This window comes from Sciurus vulgaris, assembly GCF_902686455.1.
Source record: "Sciurus vulgaris genome assembly, chromosome: 17".
In the NCBI taxonomy this organism is placed as follows: domain Eukaryota; kingdom Metazoa; phylum Chordata; class Mammalia; order Rodentia; family Sciuridae; genus Sciurus; species Sciurus vulgaris.
In genome coordinates this window covers 18387945-18407576 of record NC_136478.1, presented here as the reverse complement: position 1 = coordinate 18407576, position 19632 = coordinate 18387945, and the positions used below count along the sequence as shown (strand labels likewise).

At 50.2% G+C, this 19632-nt stretch overlaps 1 protein-coding gene across 1 annotated transcript in view; it reads right to left on the bottom strand.

Annotated features, from left to right (window-relative positions):
• Positions 1-19632, bottom strand: part of ATP6V0D1 (ATPase H+ transporting V0 subunit d1) — a 37918-nt gene that overhangs the window by 9451 nt on the left and 8835 nt on the right. Inside the window, exon 2 of the mRNA XM_079119285.1 lies at positions 4986-5157. Coding sequence (XP_078975411.1) covers positions 4986-5157 — 172 coding nt within the window. The remainder of the gene's footprint in view (positions 1-4985; positions 5158-19632) is intronic.

The following is a 19632-nucleotide window of genomic DNA, read 5'->3' as shown; positions in this document are numbered from 1 at the left end:
CCCTTTAGCGCCACTGCTGGAGCAGCATGTCTTCTCAGCCCTGGAGGGGCAGGCCTGGTGCTGGGGAGGAGGCCATGATGACTAGGTACCCATGATAGCCTATCCACACAAAGCCCCCACCAGCAGCTCCCATGACCTGCTAGTAACAGTATCTGTACTCAACTACATCTGGACCCTGAAGAGCCCTGTCCAGCATAGAAAGTAAACAAAAATATCTGTTATGGCCTCAGCACACCAGCTCTCAAGCCTGTTTTTCTTTTGCAATCAGGATGAGTGAGGTGTGTCCATAGCGGAAGTAGTGAGGTTTTGACCTTCTTCTCATTAAAATCCTGCGCTTCCCCAGAAGCCCAGTTGGGTTGTCCCTCATGATTTGAACTTTCCAGGTCTTGAGGAGCTCCTAGGTATTTCCCTTCAAGCTCAGAACAGTGTCAGTACTGGCTCTATTGCCAGGCAAGGACCAAGTTCTATCCTGGGACCCTGAGGCCACAGCAGGTAAGAACCCCAGTCTACAAATACCAACAGTTCACCCAGAAGCCCAGCTTTTGGATAATGAGAACTGGAGGGTCAGAAAAGGGAGGCCCAGGGAAACCTGATGCCCCTCTGTGCTCAAGCAAAGCCCAGGATAGGGGTGACATGTCCTAAGAAAAATGGCGTATGTCTCAACAGGCCCTCTGGACACTTAAAGCCACTGTTCTGGGCCCCCTTCCAGTTGTTCACTCTAGCTTGTAGCAGTGAGGTCCCTGACACAAGAGAAAGAAGACCTCAGCACCCCCCCAGGTTGGTGAAGGTTTCCCATACTCAGGTTTTGCTAATGGGCACTTAGGTTGCAGGCAGGTGCTGTACACTGGGAAAAGCCCAGGAACTCCCCAGATCTCCGGTTCACTCCTCCCACAAGCAACTCTCCCCTCTTCTCTTCTGGAGCTGACCCTCCTATGGAAAAACATCATGGAATGGTTCAAATCAAGATCTCCTCCAAAGCCACAAAACCTAAACTCTATCCCAAAACACAGAGCAAGTCAGCGGCTGGGCCTGGGAGGAGTCCTTGATACAGTAACATATTAACATGTTAGCACCATGAAATTGAGCTGGGTCATATCAAGGCCACACACTGATGGTCTACTTCAAGGGGAACTATTTATGCCATGACAGGCAGCTGCCTCCTCTGTGGTCACCCACTCTCTAAAATGACCTCTCCATCCCTACCTGATCCTGGAGTCTTCCCAATGCTAAAAAGCCATCTCTGAACCCTAGTCCTGTTTGTTGAAGCTGCCCACAGGCCTTTCCAGGAACCGTCTACATATTTCCCTGTGTCCTTGGCACTGGGTCTGGACCAGAGCAGGTAATGGCCCTGTATGTTGGCTGCAGGATGACTGGGATCTTCAAGAAGACCGCATACTGTTTCTCACACATATGGACAGAGGAGGCCTTGACCAGCTTCTGCTTGCATACCTTCAGTGATAGTGTACTCATTACCTCCTGCAAAGCCTGTTCCAACCATTCTGTGGTAGTTTTGAAGGCAGAAGCTCTCTGAGGGATAGAGCTAAATGATCTCTGTGATGGTTCCCAACCTTTATATCTAGCTAAGCCACCTCTGTCTGCACAAGGTCATGGCCCAGAGTGGGGACATTAGTTGATGCTTCCACCTCCTAAAGGACCATACCATACTCTCTGGGTACATTACTCTGGTCATTTCTAGGGTAGCTTCCTCCTCCTCAGCAGGGGTACCACACCTGGAGGATGTTGTGAGGGCAAAAGGCCAGAGATGCCAAGATCATTACTCAGGACATGTATAGTTCTCTCAGCCTAGAACCCCTTCTCCCAATTCTTTTCTTAAACACCTAACTCTCAAATAGGCACTTCCTTGTGAAACCAGTCATGAATCCCAAATCTGGGGGAATCCCGATACAGGCCCTGTAGGAAGGCTTCACCCACTTCTGCAATGCTCTTCATAGCTGGATGACCTGATGGGGCAGAGTGGAGGAAGAAAGCAGCCAGGGAGGTAGGAGGAGCTGGGGGCTGGATGCTACCTAGGGGCCAGGACTGAAGACCTTGGTCACATGAAGGCTAGGACTGACTCTAGTCAAGGCCTTGTGGTGGAGTGATAGGACTGTTGGAATCTGGCTGGAGATTCAAGGGATAGGAGGAATAGACAGGCGATGTAAAAATTTAGTCTTCATGAAATGGGTTTTTAATGGTGTTAGAGATTCAGAGAATGGTGTTAGAACCTGCTGGGAAGGAATCTGGGAAGGAAGGTGGCTACATAGACAGGAATGAAAAGAGGTGGCCACTCAGGGTACTTGGAGTAGGATGAGGGAATTAAGAACACTGGTAGAAAGATCCCATAGTAAAAAGGGTGCTCGTTCCATTGGAACAGGGTTGTCGGGGGAGATGCAGATGCAGTGCTGGGAGGCATCCTGGCTTTAATTGTCTTTGTGGAGGAGGAGGTGGGCCACCTGCCCAGAGAGGTGGAGGTTGCAGGCAGGACAGAAATGGTGTTTAAGATGGAGAGATAGTCTTCTCACCTTTGGTAGGGGTCTTCAGGGTGCTGAGAAGGAAAAGAGAATGCTGGGCAGAGACAAGCTGAGGCTAGCTGAGTGGGTAAGCATGCATATCTGGCAGCAGGGATGACACCCCCAAGGGCAGGCTTCTCCAGCTTTGCTCCCACAGTGGAGGTGGGGGGGAGGCAGCTCCAGACTAGAGGCTGCTGGGATTCCTCCAGGGCTGGGGGGCTGCCAGCCGGGTGGGACCATAAGTTGGGCAGCCAAGAGAGCTGAGGATGTTGGCAGAAGAAAGCCTAAATGATGGACCAGGGATCCTCAGCTGGGGAGGGTGGGAAATGAAGACAGACGGGGTAGAGGGGAGAAAGCAAGGCCCAATGTCTTGCAGAGTCCTGAACCCATGTCCCACAATGGGCTGAGAATGGGTTGGAGGGCTTGTAGGCTGTGTAAGAGAGTGGGTGTCTGACTCAGCAAATTCAGGGGTGGAGCAGTTCCAGGTGGTGACATGGCCTTGGGCAGCCATTAGTGGGGGTGGCTGAAGTGGAGAGCTGAGGAGCAGGTCATTGGAGATGACGGGGTCAGGGAATGAGCAGCCACAGGCTCAGACAGGCTGACACGTGGCTGCTGAGCTCTTCCCAAGCGAGTGCAGGAGTGAGTGGACGAAAAGGCTGTAAGCCACAAATGTCCATGAATGGAAGGGGCGGGAAGTGGAGGATTTGGACAGCCTGTACAGGATAGTGCTTGGCTGCTTTAAGCACACTTGGTGCTTGCAGCCAACCTCCAGCAAAGAGCTGGCAGCTGCTTTGTCTCAGTCACGCTCAGAGCCCTCTCTAGTTTCGTGGCCTGGCAGGCTGACACCAAGTCAGGCCAGGAGATAAATGTACAGGCAGGTGGGCAAGTGGGCAGCAAGATGGATGACCACTACCCTCTGACCACTGTCACAGGGTCAGGCTTCCTCTGGCCAGCCTAGCTGACAAGACTAGAACATTCACCAGGAAGTTGAAAGAGCCTTGTGCAAACAAGCCAAAGGTGAAGGCTGGGCTCTGACAATAAATGCATTGCTTCCTGGTATGTCCTCAGCTCTGGCCTTAGGGCAGGGGACACACAGGACCAGGCCAAGAGTTGGGTGACAGATGGCACCCTGCAGTTTGATCTTCCAATGCAGTAGCACATGATACACTCCACCTCTGGCTTCCTGTCCCAGAAGGTCCATTTGGCCCCTAAGGGGCCAAGGCAGTGTGAGGATGGGCACAATTAAAATGGTACAGAGGCCCCTAGGGAAGGAGACTTGTGACCTGGAGAGGGTCTCCTTCCCAGCTTGGCTCTTCAGCTGTCCCTGGCTGTGGCTCTTCCTAGAGGATGGAGCCCTCTGGCTAAAGCCCCCATTTGAGCAAGTGAATCCTGTGAAAGTGGCTGCTTCCTGCTAGGGGTAGGCCAGGAAGCAGGCATCTAACACAATTCCTACATGGACAAATGAAGTGGTATGCCTACTCCCAAGGAAAAGGGTAGGAGCATCCTAATCAGGGAACGGAAAAAGTTAGATAATACCTAGCAGAGTACAGGGAACTTCCTTCCCCACAACAACACACACTCAGATGCCATGGGTGCAGAACATACTCAAAGGCTAATCTCTAATAACTCTACTCTGCAACTGGGTAGTACAGCCACCTGGGGCTGGGTTATTTCTCTGTCTACCAGGCCCTGGCTCATTACTACCCTGCAGAGGAAGTCCTTCTACCTCTCTGTGTCCACAGGCACACATAGCACACAAGAATTGACCAGTCCAAGTACCCCTCTCCAGCCTGCAGGCCTGGGGTCCTCTCTTCTGCTTAGCTTCCCCAAAAGCTTACTGTAGGCAGAGCCCCACCCAAGGATTACGATGGGGAAGCTGGTGCAACCAAGGGTTATAAACATGGGGGCCTGCTCAACTGACTCCTGTTAAGTTGGGCCAGAATTGGGAAAGGCAGCAAGGCATTCAGCCTTCCCCAACCTGTACCCCTGACCAATCTCCCTGAGATCCAGGCCATGATCAGAGCAGATGGAGAAGGGACCTCAGCCCAAAAAGGGCCAGAGGGCCTGCATGGCCCATTCCAGGAAGTAGCATGTCAGACCTCTGTCCATACCCTGACCCTTGACTGCAGCAAAAGGGGTCAGATCTGGCGAGTGTTCAGGGTGAGTGCTATAGGATAAGTGAAAACAAGAGCTCCCATTTTCCCTGGTCTCCCCACCTCAGCCTCTTTAACACTAGGCATACTGGGAAAGAGGCTGGTGACCCCATTTAGCAGATTGTGACCTGGAGGTCCAGAGTTGTTAAATGACCAGTTCAGTTACACAGCCCAGGAGGACTCTGCTTAGTGACAGCTGGCCTGACAGAGCTATCATAAGGTCTGACAGTTGACAGAGACACAAAGTCATGTGGCGTAAGCCATGCTGGGGTCAGATCCTGCAGGTGTAGCTACTCTGCCCAGGACAAGGGGGCTCACTCACGTAATGAAGTCCAGAAAGCTGGCAAGTGGCTCATAGGCGTGGTTCCTCATATGGCGGAACTCCACAACCATCTTCTCCTTGAGCCGGTCATCAATGACTGATACTGTCAGAGGTGATGCCTCATTGGCCAAGAAGTTGCCATAGTCTGTGCTCTGCAGATGCAGCTTCAAGTCTGAAATCCAAGGGTAGAGGGTGAGGACTGGCCTTATTGAACCTCCCCCAGTGTATCAAGTTCCCATTCCTCCCCAACTTGACCCAGCCTCTCCCTTGTAGCTCTGTCCTGCTTCAACCCTAAGTTCCATCTCCCTGTTGACTCAGGGCTTACCATAGGGCAGCCAGACTAAGGCCCTGGAGAAGCCCCAACTCCTCAGGCCAAAAGGCAGCAGACTGGCCCCTGCACAGAAGCACAAGTAGAACAACTGTGCCCCAAGATGACAAGGTTGGGAAACCTCAACCCAACCATTCATAACCCACAACCTTTGAGGCGCTAACTTAAAACAGAATATGAGAAGAGCCCTACTCTCCAGGGCCATCACTTCCTTCAGATCTTTCCTCAAACATCTCCTCTTTCAAGGCCTCTCCTGAAGTCCTCTCACTCTGTTCATTCACCTGTTATTTTTCTTTGTAGCTCTTATCCCACCCGATACAAGGCACATAAGTTCCATAAGGACAGGGACTTTGGTTCACTGTGTACTCTAAAGCACAGTATAAAGTATGCTCTGCTGTGTGTTCATACTCAGTAAATTACAGCAGAATGAATGAAAGATGGGAGACGGTGGGTGAAAACAGCAGTTAAGTTACTCCTGGATTTTGATATGGGGGATATGGCAGTGATGGCAGTACCAAGGACAATGACTAGGAAGGGACGTGCACATGTGTGCGCGCGCACGTGTGCATGTGTATCGCCACTAGCCAACTATGGCTTCTGCTGCTTGGGGACTGTACACTACTCTAACCCTTGGAGAGGTTGCCAAAGGATGTTTGGAGGGGCTGCACTTGTGACCACTTCCATATGCCTCCCCAAGGCCTCCCTCATTGTCCTCAGGGCCCAGAAAGAAATGCAATCCTGGGATGCTTAGGAAAAAAGGGAGGTAGAACATGCAACCCTTCTATAGGCTTAAGGAATCCCAGTGAAGTCCTTCTTGCTGTACCCCATAAAAAGAATGGCCCCAGCCTGCAGTCAAGTGTGCTAAAGGAGATGAAAGAGTGCATGAGGGAGGGAATGGAGGGAAGTGTGCGAGCTGCTGGAGTGAGCCACCTGTCTGTCTGGTGGGTGGGTTGGTAGTACTCCTGTTGGTTCCCAAGCACTCCCATAGGACTTTAACCTTCTGAAGGATAGAGTCTGCAGGAAGAACCTGCCACCTTCACACTCACACTGCCATGCATGTCTACTCTTCTCCCATGGCCACACAAGAGTGGATAGAAAAAAAGGCAAGACGAGATAGAGAGAAGCCACCAGCCCTAACATGTCCCACAGATTCTGCTGCCACACCCAGCTACGTCTTTTACTCAGGGCTTCTGCAATGAGCCCCTGCTTTGGGCTCTATCCTTCCCTATCCTCACCAGGTTGGCCAACCCCAGTTATTCCTAGAGTAAAGCACATGGGATAGAAGGTGCTATGCTCAGTAGTGCTTGGGTTGTTGAAGTTTTTGATTATTTAACTGGTTTTTATTTTTAAAATTCTCAATTGTAATTGATAGTTACTACCATAGTAGTACATTGCCTCTATTTCTAACTCCATAAATGGACTTATGTGCTAGATTTTAATATCCTTGAGCTTGGACAAATATACAAGTCTTTAAAAGAATCATGGTTTATTTGTACAAATTGACTGGTTTTGAAACATTGTCAATGCCCCAAAGTGGTTTTTGTGGGTATGAAACAAATGGTAAAAATATTGAATTGGTCCCCCTTATTATAGTACTGAAACAAAGCCTACTGAATTCATCAAGTCATGTTCATGCCCTGATTTGACATACTTGTGTCTATTAAATACTGTGATACTGGGCATGGGGGTGGGGGGACATGGGCAGGGCCTCTGTCCAGGCCCAGCGAATACCAAAATCTTCATTAGGGAAAGCTGCAGAATGAATGGCACCTAGGAGTCAGGGTTGGCATGTGGTGTTCTGGGTCAGACTGTCTGGCAAATCTGTCCATTTATCCATGCACTCCCTACAGCAAGTTGAGAGCCCTTCTCAGGCCAGGAGACTTGTCCTCCACTAACAGTCTGGGTCTGGGGTCAGGAAAGGTACACAGGGAGGGTTCCAGGGCAAAGCCAGTCCTCTACTTCCTAGAACAGCAAGTTCAGCTCTGGACCTCACAGCCCAGCCTCCCAATCCCTCCCATCCAAATTATCAGAGAGCCAGGCCTCCTCAGGCATCTTGCACACCCTGCCCTTCTGAGCCTTGGCACATGCTATTGGGAGGCTTTCCTGAGCAGGCTGTCACCTCCCACTTGGGATCCTCATGAGCTCCCTAGTAGTGTAAAACTTCCTCTACTTCAGTCCCCACCTTTGCTCCACATGGCTCCTCTCCCTTGGAAGGCTACTGCAGCAACTTCCCCACTGCCAAGAGCCTTTTGCCTTCTCCAGCCCCAGTGATTCTCCAACCAACATCTGGCACTGGTCAGGTGCCAGTCTTCACCTCAGACCCACTCTAACTGGAAAAACACAGGTCATGCAGTGGATTCAGCATAAGGCCAGGAGCAGTAACCTTTGCAATGGACCTTCCAGCCACATCCATTCCACAGAACAGGAAATCAGACAGAACCAGAACCTTGTTCACAGTCCCAGTTGGGGTGTACAGGGAAAAGGGTATAGAGCAGGCCAGGGGGATTCTCCAACTCTGGTCTCCTCCCCTACTCTGCAACTCCTTGACCACATTCTTCCACAGCCCTTGGCCCAGGATAGGTCTTTCAGGTACAGCTACCCGGACAGCCTTTAGTTGCAGAAGAGCTGATGATGGCAAAGGAGGTAACCTTGCAGGCCACCTGAACACTCACTGCCCACGTGCCAATCATAAGCCTAAACTGTCATGACTCAGTGACAATTTCCTCAGGTACCATTTGTGGCACAAGCTATTCCTTTCTAGAGAAACTAGGAATGTGTGCACATGAATGAGTAAGGTGAAGCCAGGCACTCTCCTTTGTATGTCTCCCACCCCTTGGGCTTAGCATGGGCCTCAGAGCAAACACCCCGGTGCCTTGGCTGCTGTGTTCTGCTGACACTGCATCTGGGGAACCATGGCTCCAAGCACTGCTGGAATGTAGGCGGCCGGATGGTTTCTGCTGGCGTGTGTCAGATCACAGCAAACCCGGGAGACTCTACTGAGAATCCTGCCCAAGGCCAGAGGAGTCTTCCTTACCAGGAAACTCAATTTTAAAAGCCCCCAGGGACAATGTCAAAGGGCCATTCCAGACCACTTTCCCTGGCCAAGCCCCACATCTCCCTGTGACCCAGGGAAAAGGGACAGTCTGCCAGCCAAGCAGGCAACTTAGAGGGAGGCAGGCAGGCTGATCCCTCAGCTCACCCACAAGGGGACCACACAGGACTTCTAAACCAGTTCTGACCCTGGTAGAGAAACCTGGCGCCCAGACCCAATGGCTGGCAGCCCTGAGCCCTTCAGACAGGCCTGGTCAGGGTTAGGACAAGGCTGGTTAGGACGCCCTCTCCTCCCTAGCTTCCTGCTCTCTCTGAAGGATGTGGAGGAGGAGATGTGACTGGGGGCGGGGTCCCAGCACAGGAGGAAAGGCCTGGAACTTGTAGAGAGCTTCGTGGGAGACCTGGCCACCCAGCCCTGGCCCAACCCCCAAGGGCAGCCAAGGACAGCAGGGGCTCTGGGAAGGCAGGGGCTAGTTCTGCTCTGGGCCTGGGCTCGGCAGCCTGACAGTCTGTGATAGCCCCTGAGAGGTCCAGACGTGCCCAGGCTGAGGCATCAACTGTGTTCTGGTTAGAGTAGACTCAGGGGACCATTCTGGTCTACCCACAAGCCCAGCTGTCTACCCCAAATCCTCCCATTGGTGGCCCAGCACCAGGAGTGTCTGGCCAGCTTGGGATCTCTCACAGCAAAAGACTTCCTGAGAGGTTGATTTCTTATGCTTAAAAAGATGTCATTGCTATCAGGAAGTTCTCTCTGCAATCTGACCTGAACCCCACCTCTAAGGAAGCCAACCAATTTGGTTTTACAGTGTTTTCAGCTTCTGCTCAGGGCCTGGGCTTGCTCCTCAGCACCCTGCTCCCAGGACCTTCTAATGTTCCACTGCATTCCCATTTCCAATGTTCTGCTGACGTTCCCCATCCCTAACTCGATCTCCTGGCCCTTCCCAAGTCTCTTGCCTCACACCTCAGCTCTCTGCTCCCAGGTCTACTCTATACCATCATCAGAGTGAAGTCTTCCAACTCCAACATGTCACTGTCACCTTTACCCAGTGGCCCTCATGGCCATGGGGCTAGAGCTATTTCCTCCCGCAGCCCATGAGGCCCCATGCCTTCAGCCCTTACAGTGCCTCAGCCTTTGACACTCTGGCCTACCAGTGCTTTTCTCTGGCTAGAGTCAACTTCCTGTCACCTCAGCTCCCTGCAAATGCTCCAGGAAGTCCACAAGCTGCCCTAGAGAGAAGCCCTCAAAGAGTAGGAAAACAGGGCTGTTTCTTCAGGCTCAGCCAGAGAGGCTGGACCGGGAAGACACACCCCCAGCCTGGAAAGTAAAAGCCTCTGCCTTCTCTCCTCCACAGGGCAGTCCTGTCTACCCTGAGGTTGCCTGTGCCAAAGGCCATTACACTGGCTCCAGGAGGGTCCAGCTGAGCTTTCTGAAAGTACCTGGGAAGGCTGCAGCTCAATACCCATCTGGCGCGGCTATTTCTTCCAGGGCTCATCAGTATGCACCAGCCTTAAGCTGGCCCCAGAGATTCCACCTGTCCCTCACTACCCTTCTGCTGACCCTTAATCCCTGGTCTCATGGGTCAGAACCCTTCAGCAGAAAGGCCCTGGCCCCAGCTAGCAATGTTGACTCCAGGCTCCCAATCAGTAGGGAGGTCTGGGAACCCCCCGCCTGACCAGAGCACTCTGCTCTGTGTGGAACAAAATATAGGCTTGGCAGTCAGTCCCAGACAGGCCCTAAGAGGCAGCAGCTGGGCAGCCCTGCCCCCACTCACTTCCTGAAGGCTTTCCCTGATCCTGCCAACCCTGAAGGGATCTTTGGCCCCTCCAGAGCTCCCAGAGGGCAGGTAGCATATGGCCTTTCTAGCCCATTGGCTGAAGCAGCTTCAGAGCCAGGAAAGGCAGGAAAGGAGGGTCCTACCCCATGCTGGGGGCTGGTTCCATATACCTCAGGGACCAGAAAACATGGGAAGCAGTCCCTGGACCAGCACACTAGGTGGAGTGGCCCCCGCTCTATATTCACCCATGGCCTCATGGCCCACAGAGGGGTCCTGCTGGCCAGCTGGCCAAAGCAGAGTGTGAGAGGACAGTGTGTTCCCAGACTTCACTTCTGCTTTTCCAGAGGTTACTCAACGAAGCTCTCCTGGGGAGCTCAGGGGTTTTCAGGAATTGTGGCCCACTGAATAAAACCAGATGTGAGAATAAGCTCCCTAAAGCCTAGTGTGCCCACCATGCCGTTTACTGCAAGCATGGCAGGGCTGTGGAACCTGTTCTACCACTCCCCTGGGTCACAGTGACTGAGTCTGCTTTGAGAACCTGGATTCACCTCTAATTCTATGACTTCCAGGCGCTCAAAGCAAGAAAATTCAGACGAACAGCTATGGAAGATGGCCAGCCTAGTGGCCCAATGGAGCCTGTGCCATCCTGTCCTTTTTGAATGAATGTGCTGTGCCTGAACATCCCCTCTGGGCTTGGAGGACAAGGGGAGACCTCTTCTTCATATTAGCTCCAAAGCAGATGTGCACTGGCTGCCTGGATCTGCAGGGTCAGAACACCACATCTGGAACTCTCAGTGTGATTATAGGAACCATTAACCCTGGGATTACCTGGAGCCTGAAGCACAGACTGAGTGTCCTCTTCAGCCCCTGGGCTTCTGCCAGGGCCTATCACAGGCTCCCTGCAAGTCTCATGTAACATCAGTTGACTGATCAACTCTGCTATGAACTCTATCAAGCGCCAACTTTCTCCCCTTCCTCACATGCCTGCTCTTCTCCGTCCACAGCCCTGACACCACTACCCCTAACTGGTGTATTGCCCCTTGCCAGGGTATATTCCATCAGCTGTTCCATTCCACAGCCCCAGTCTTCCCTCTGCAGACCCATTTTGCCAAATCACTGGTTTCACATGGCTCCTTAGGAGGCTGTGTAAGGCAAGGGACAGAAACTGAGGTTTTGGAGTCACAAGGGTTGGGGTTCAGATCCTATCCCATAGCTTGACCCTAAACAGCTTATAGAATGTCAGGATTCGGGCTCCTTGGCTGGTCACCTGATATTCGCGACCCCAGCCCTCAGGGCACCCACAAGGACACTGAACCGAGACAATGGTTTACAAAGAGACCTTGAGCACAGCATATTACAGCCCATCTCTTCTGGCAGACAGGACCCCACCCTGAGCTTCCCAACTAACACAGCCAGGTGGTTTGTGTTCTCTACTCCAGGCTATCATTTAGACTGTCCTACTTACTCCTTCAACAGATCGTGCCTGTTCCTCCTTTCCATGGGCTACCCCAACCCTTCCCCCAGGGCTCTAGCATATCCTCCTGCCTATCACAGCCTACAGGGGACCTTGCTCAGCATGGGCATATAAAAACACAGTCCCCACTCTGCTATCTCCTGGAGGAAGGAAAAACACAGCTGTCCCAAGATATGGGATGCCTGTCCCCTAGTTCGTGTATTACCTTACCTACCAGCAAGACCATAGCTCTGGGCAGTGTAGGGGCCTGGATAGACAAAGGTTAATATCCAAGTCTGTCCCATCTACCACACCCTGGGCTGCCCAGGGCTACAGCCCTAAGGTCTCAGGAGCATGCAGGTTGTAGCATAGTCAAGAGTGGGAAGCCCCTGGGCTGGCAGGGAGCAGTCTTGGGAAGAACCTGGAGTCTACTGCTGGCACAGCTGCATGCAAGTTACTGGGTTTCAGCTGACTTAAGGAAGGGCTCCTACAGAGAAAGGACATAAGTTCTTCCTGGACCCACGTTTTGTTTCATGTTGGAGGCTTTTTAGTGAAGTGAGGCACTGGCAGCCAAGGAGGACAGGGATAGCCCACAGAGGGTGCCCAGCTGACATTAGTGTTACCACCCATCAATATTAGGTATACGAATCCAGTAGGAGGATCACCCCACCCCCAGGTCCAGGAAGCAGCAGGATATCTGCCCCGGAATCACCACGCTACTCCCTGCTCCAGGACAGGTGGCAAGTGGCAGTGGAGCCACACTTAATTACCTATATGCTCTCAGGAACACCTAGTCCCTGTAGCTGGGACAATGAAAACACCTTTCGTGTCCCATGAGGAAGTCAACTTAGCCGACAGTCAGAAGGGTGCCAGGCGGGCGATGGCCTTATGTGCCAAAGGGAGGGACAAAACTAGTTACTGCTTCACCCAGGCCAAGTTCCAAGGCACTCTCTGATACAGAAAAGATCCAACTGGACAGCCCCGACTAGGCCATCCCCGTCCTCATCCTAAGGCTCCGTGGGGCTGGCATGTTCCAAAAGACACGGGCTTGCAGGAGAGCTTCCCTACGTTCCTGGGCCACAACCTTGTCTGATAATCAGGAGACTCAGATTAACCCTGGGAGGCAGGGCCACATCTCCTCTACTACTGCCCTGCACTTTGACCTTAAGCAAGTTTTTTCCTCCAGGCTTGCCCATGCAGTTGTAGAATCTGCAGTTTGGACCTTTGCATTTCCCAAAGACATCAGTTTGCCTTGGTATAAGTAAGAGAGGTAAAGTGATATACCCTCGCCTGGTCTGGTGTCAGCCCAGTAAAAGCCAGTTGTGACAGTGAACTGCACTCAAAAATTGGTCCATGTCCATCCAGGTCCTAGGTCAGCAGACCCACACCACCTGAATGATCCTGTCAGTCCTTGATGCTCCTACATGCACAGACCTCTAGAGGAAGGATGTGAAGGAAAGCTAAGGCTCACTCAGATGAGGATGAAGGGTAATTCTAGGGCTGCTGTTCACAGTAAGTTTTAGCCAGATGAGGCTGGATACTTGATGGAGCATCCTAAAATTCCATGGTGTCTAGAACCAGTCTGAAGGAGCAAGTAAGAAATACTAGTTTTGCATTTGACCTAGACCCTATAGATGGGCTCAGGGGATCAAGTCTCATTTGGGCTATGAGGACATGCTACTCATTATGGAGTCCCATTCCCTATAGTTCATGGGAAAAGCATAGAGCCCCAAGGCCAGCAGCAGAGTGATACATCCCATACCCATGACCAGAAGAGCCAAGAGGCGTGGACCAGGCAGGAAGTTAGCATCAGCAGTAACCACACAGGCTGGTCCTATATAGCATACCATGATTCCTCATCCACCCCACCCAAGGACATGGTAGGATATATGCAGGAGCAGCAGAAATATGCCAGATTGAGCATTATCAGCACTATGATCTTAGGCTAGACCCTGGAAGGTAGGTGGTCACCGACTTGGATGCTTTACCCAAGTCGAAGCTAAGTCCAAAGTGGGGAGGTGGTGGCATGGAATCTGGGCCTGGCCTGAAGGAGAGCATTCCAGGATCTTCTGCTCCCTTAGGCCTGTGCACATGGGAGCTAGTTTGAAGCTTAAAGGCTTGAGGGTAGAGAAAACAGATGAGCTATCACCATGACCTGGCAGCCTGAGGGCCCTGGGTAGTAGGTCATGAGTTGCAGCTCATCTGAATTCTTCTACTTCCACCCATTAGGCTCCAAGCTAAATTTTCTATGAGGAGGTCTGAGGGAACAGTAAGGACTCCTGAAGCAGGGCTTCTTTCCTCTGATCACTTTTCACTGATTCAGGGGCTAGGTACACAGAGGGATAGCCCAAGAAGCTTTGAGTAAATAAATGAAAGAATAAATGGCCAGGCATGGTGGTGCATGCCTATAATCCCAGTTACTCTAATCCTAGTTACTTGGGAGACTAAGGCAGGAGGACTGTTAAGTTTAAGGCCAGCCTCTGCACTTAGCAAGACTCTATCTCAAAATAAAAGTTAAAAAATAAAAATTAAGTGAAGGAAAAAAGCCCCACAGAACATAAGAGTGATTGGACATTAAGAGCCAAGCTAGGGGGGAAGGGAAAAAATATAACAGAATGAATCAAACAACATTATCCTATGTAAATTTATGATTACACAAATGGTATGCCTTTACTCCATGTACAAACAGAGAAACAACATGTATCCCATTTGTTTACAATTAAAAAAAAAAGCCAAGCTAGGTGTCAGGAGACTAAGCCCTTGGCTTTATCTGGGACTCAGTTTTCCTCATAAGATGGTTGTATGAGGCTATCCCAGGGACCTGTCCAACTCTGCTACTGTTCCAGTTTGGTGAGGTCTGGGTCACCCTGACTCCTTGTAACCCAACCTTTGAGGAACATTCAGGGGTTCAGGTAAGACTTATGGCTTGGGCACCCACAAAACAGCCTTGGCAGGATGGATGGCAGTGCAGGGGAGGCCCTGGGGCTGTGAAGCTGTCATAGCAAGGCAGGGCAAGCAGCAAAGGCTGAGTTGCAGCAGCAAGAACATCACAGATGACTCCTCAGAGGGGAAGCCCCATCAGCCAGCCAAATATAAGGCCTCAGCTGACGTCAAAGCCTGAAACCATGGCCTGAATGTCCAAGGGGGATGAGGTCTGGGCAAGTATCCAGGGCCTAGCCAGATCTGGCCAGGAAAGCAGTGCCTGGCACACAGTCAGGGCTATTCCCCTGATACCCTTTCCCCTGCTGCAAGTCTGCCTGGCTGTCTTCAGGATAACCCACATTCACACAGGGGGCAGCCCAGCCCCTTGAGCTCTCCTCCATAGACCTTCAGAGGATCTAGGGGGAGCTGGGTGTGAATAGGCAGAGCAGGTGTTTGGGATATGCAATAGTAGTCCACCTTAACATAGTTCTTTAAAGTCTTGATTTTCCTGGTTCTAAAAGAGGAAGATGGCTGGGCATGGTGGTACATGTCTGTCATTCCAGCAACATGGGAGGCTGAGGCAGGAGAATTTCAAGTTCAAAGCAACTTAGTGTCTTAAGAAACTTAGAGAGACCCTGTCTCAAAAAATAAATAAGTAAAAAGATTGGGGATGTGCCTCAGTGGTAATTGATCACCCCTGAGATCAATCCCCAGTACCAAAAAAATAAAAAATAAATGAGGACGATGGCCAACATTTTAGAGCAGGACAAAATTAAAAAAAAAAAAAAAAAGTATAAGGCAAGGAGTTAGGTATTGGCCAAGGCAGAAATCAGGAAAGCCAATGGAAAGGCCCCCAACTTGGGCACAGGGAGGGGGAGGAGAGTTGTTGATCACTTGATTACAACCCCATTCCCAGCACGACTTCAGGATCTACAGTGTTTTCTTGGAGTTCAGATCCCAGGCTTGGGCTCTCCCAGAGTCACCTACACACATGTACCTGTATGTTCCCCATACATTCCCCTGTGTATCCCTCAGAGTGCCAAAGGAGGTTGAAAGAAATCTATTCTGAGTGTGAATTTTGCCTCTCCTACACAGACCAGAGTGGCAGGACAAGAATAGGAATCAGCTAGAGAAAAGGACACTTCTGAGAGCCTAAGAAGCATGGCTTCAAGCTCCTACCTGGAGCCCCCAAGATCCCTGGGTTCACAGCTTGCACACTGTGCTGGGCAACTCTTGAGAGCTGCCAGCATGACCCAGATGGTTTTGGTAAATGAGGACAGCTTGGTGGTCACAGCTGAAGTATCCTGCACCAGGCATCAGAGAGAGAGCATTAGGAAATATCCCCTGTCCTTCCCTTTCCATCCCTGAAAGCCATGGCACAGAATGGTAAGGACTGGAAGGGATGAACAGATGGGAGACACTGATCCATGAACCCTATCTAACCTAAGAGTCCAACTGAAACTTGAGTGAGAAAAGTAGAGACCAGGGCAGAGTCCTAAGGGAAACTAGCCATGGCAGGTGTTCTGTAAAAGAGCAAGAGAGGCAGCTGAGCCATCTTGGGGTCCTGCCACTCTCGTTCCCCAGGATCTCCCTTGTGATACATGTGCACCCCCTTGTGGCCAAAGCAAGGATGGCATGGTCAACAGTGAGGAGTCCCACTCTGGGAGCAAGAAAATGCTCCGCTCCAATTTCCTCTCAATACATTCTTCCAATTTAATCATGCCTCAGACTCCTGTTCTGCATCTCCCCCAGCCATCAATCCCTTCAGGCATGGGGGCTGCAGATACCTGTGGAGTCATACAACAATGTTTCATAAAGAATAGGAATTTAAGCCCAAGGTGAAAATGAGCCTAGGAAAACCAAAATGGAGACCTGGTGGATGAAGTCTGACATGAGAAACTGGTCTGTCCTGAATCAATGCAGGCAGAGCTGAGGGGTGAAGCTAAGAAGACATGGAGGGAAGTCTGGGCATCCTCAGCCTGCTGCACTCTTGTTCTTCAACTCAGTCAGACCCTCCCAAGTCTCCAATTCCCTTTATCCAACTGTCATTCACTGTATCTCTATTGCCTACTAAGTGTCTAATAAACCAAGTGCTTAACAACTCAGCAACAAGACAATCTGAAAACAGTGACCCCGCAATTACAGGGTCTCAGCTTTTCTTCTATATCCCAAATTCTAGTATCCTGCCAGTACCAATACAGAGCTGTCACTCATTCAATCACATTATCCATTCTGGATAGGGTAGTGTTATTAAATCTTAACAACCAACAAGTTGCAAGTGAATTGTTTCACCTTACAGTAGGGAAAATATATGCTCAGCATCCCACAGCTGGTCAGAAAGGGAGTCACAATCTAATGTCTGGTCCCACATATAACTCAAAAGAGATTCTGAAAACTCAAAGAGGCCCTAGGACCCTGACCCTCAGCAGGCACAGATGACTTACCAGAGAGCCCACTACAGCATGTCCTTGCACCTGGTCCTTGATGCACTTGCAACTTGATGCAGGCTGTCCTACAAGATTGGACTGTGTCTGGCTGCTGAGCCTCAAGTGTAACAGGCAGAAGTTAGAGAAGGAGCCAGGTCCTGCAGCAGGCACTGTGACCATAGCAGGAAGGGTGAGGGGGTGGTCTGATAGGGGCCAGATGAAAAACTATTGGAGGGAGCCAGGTACAGTGGCACACACCTATAATGCCAGTGACTCAGGAGGCTAATAAGTGGGAGGATTGCAAATTCAAGGCCAGCCTCAGCATCTTAGCAAGACCCTGTCTCAAAATAAAAAATAAAAAGGACTGGGGATGAGGTTCAGTGGTAAAGCACCTTTGGGTTCAATTCAAAACAAACAAACAAAACTCCAACCAAACAAAACCAAAAACTATTGGAGGCTCTCAGGGTTGGTAATTCTGTTCATTTCATTTCAGGCCTTAAGTGGGAGAGACTCCGCTATGTTTGGTGTGTGCCACTTAAGGAAAGCAGGTGAGACTAACACAGCAGAAGTGTTTTATGCAAAATGTTTTTAAAAAGGAGTTGAGGTGTTTCCCTTTATGCTATCTGAAAGTGTACTCTTCAAGAGATGGGTGACATTTGCCTATTTTCTGAGGTTACCTCAAAAGGCCCTAGACATGGAATCAAGCACTGGCTCCACCTCAGAAGCCAGGCCCAAGAAATTGCTGAATCAACCCAAGAAAAACTGTGTATTATCACCACCTGAGCAAGTTCTGACATGACCTCCTGGGGCAGGACTTATGAAATAGGGGTTCTCTATTCCTGTGTAGACTGTTACTGACTTGATCATAAATAGCATCCCAGATAAAATCAGGTGAAAGTATATATACCAATGCAAGATGCAATCAGTGAAAGGAAAGCAGGTGTAGGGGTGGGAAGAGGCAAAGTAAGAAAAGAAAAAGGGCAAGGCAAGAGGGGACCTGCCCAGAGTTGCTGTATCTAGTCTGGGGTCCTGGAGCTCCAGCCTAGGAAACAAGTCCAACCCTGGCCTGGGCCCTCAATGACCCCCTTGACTCAGGTATAAAGAAAAGGGGCTTGATGTCCCAGGCTCACCAGCACAGGTCTCAGCTTGGTGTGGGTACTTCTCCTTGCTGACCTATTTGTTCTAATTTTCCTTAAATATCTTCACAAGATATGTTAAATTTTAATTTAATATTTGTTCACTCCAATACATTCAAACAAGGGAAGAAAACATAAATTAAACACTGAATGTTGTCCAGGTTGTTACTCAGGACAACTTGGTGCCTATACTTCAAACACTTGTCCATGTGCAAGCCATCTAGTATTCTACTAAAATGAGATCATGTTATACACAATGCTTCCCAAATTTTCACTTAACAAAATATTTCTAAATAATCCCGTATGGAACTCCATGCTTTTGAGCACTTGCTAGTGCTCCACTGTAAGAATACATCATGGTTTATTGAACCATACCTTAACCACATCAGTGGACATGCCATTGGTTCTAGTAGTTTGCTGCTACCAATAAAGCTGGTGTGATCACCTCTGTATATGTTATCCTATGCTAATCTATAGTGTTCAAGTTGCAGGGTCACACAGTATATAGTGTTTTAACTAGGGGGTGAAAACTTGTCCCTCAAAGGGTCTACATAAAGTCCTCTTCTACCAACTATATTTTTGAAATTTAAAAAAGAAAACAAGGGCCAGATACTGGGGCATACGCCTATAATTCCAGCAACCCAGGAGGCCAAAGCAGGAAGATTCCAAGTTTAAGACTAGTTTCAACAATTTATCAATGCACTAAGCAACTTAGCAAGACTCTGTCTCAAAATAAAAAGGGCTAGGCTTTTGGCTCAGTGGTAATGTGCTTCTGGTTTCAATCCTCCAGTAGTAAAGTGCCTCTGGGCGCAACCCCTCAAGAAAAAGAAAATGGGGGTAAAAACCAACATACCCCACAATTATTCAGAGATACAGCAGCAGGAACCTGGAGGGAAATCCCTGGCTGTGGAACCTGTTCCACTTGCCAAATTAGGCCCCATGCCAGGTGTCCTTGTTAGGTTACACTTATGTCCACTTGCCCTGAAGTTAAAGCTGCTCTCTAGCTGCCTGGCAAGACTTCAGGGTAGATCTTAGCTTCTAAGGCAGGCCTACCCTGGCTGCAAGCCAACAGATGGTCAAGCATGGGTCTAACTGCTGCCAGTGTACTGATGACTTTCAGATTAGTATCTTTAGTGCTACTTCCCCACATGGTCACCTCAGACATCTGACACACGGTACCTCCTCTTCTACTACCTCATCCATTCTCTAAACCTTCTTCTCCTCAGGGATTCCCATCTCAGAAATGGCTCCAGCAACTACCCAGTACTTTATTAAGTCAAAAACATGACTTCTAACACCTCTCACCCCTATATCTAATAAAAACTAGCCCCATCTTGTGGGTTTCATCCCCTCCACTGATCTCTGACCCAGTCCTTTATTCCCAACTCACACCACTGTTGCCCTGGGCCAGCCCAAGTTCTGTCACCTAGAGAGCTGAAAGGGCTACCAGCAAGAGTTCAGCCTCTAGTCTGGCTCCTCCTGAATCAGTCCTCCAGAGCTTCAGAGTAGGTTTCTAATTGCATCACACCTCCACCACACATGCCCTCCACAACCTC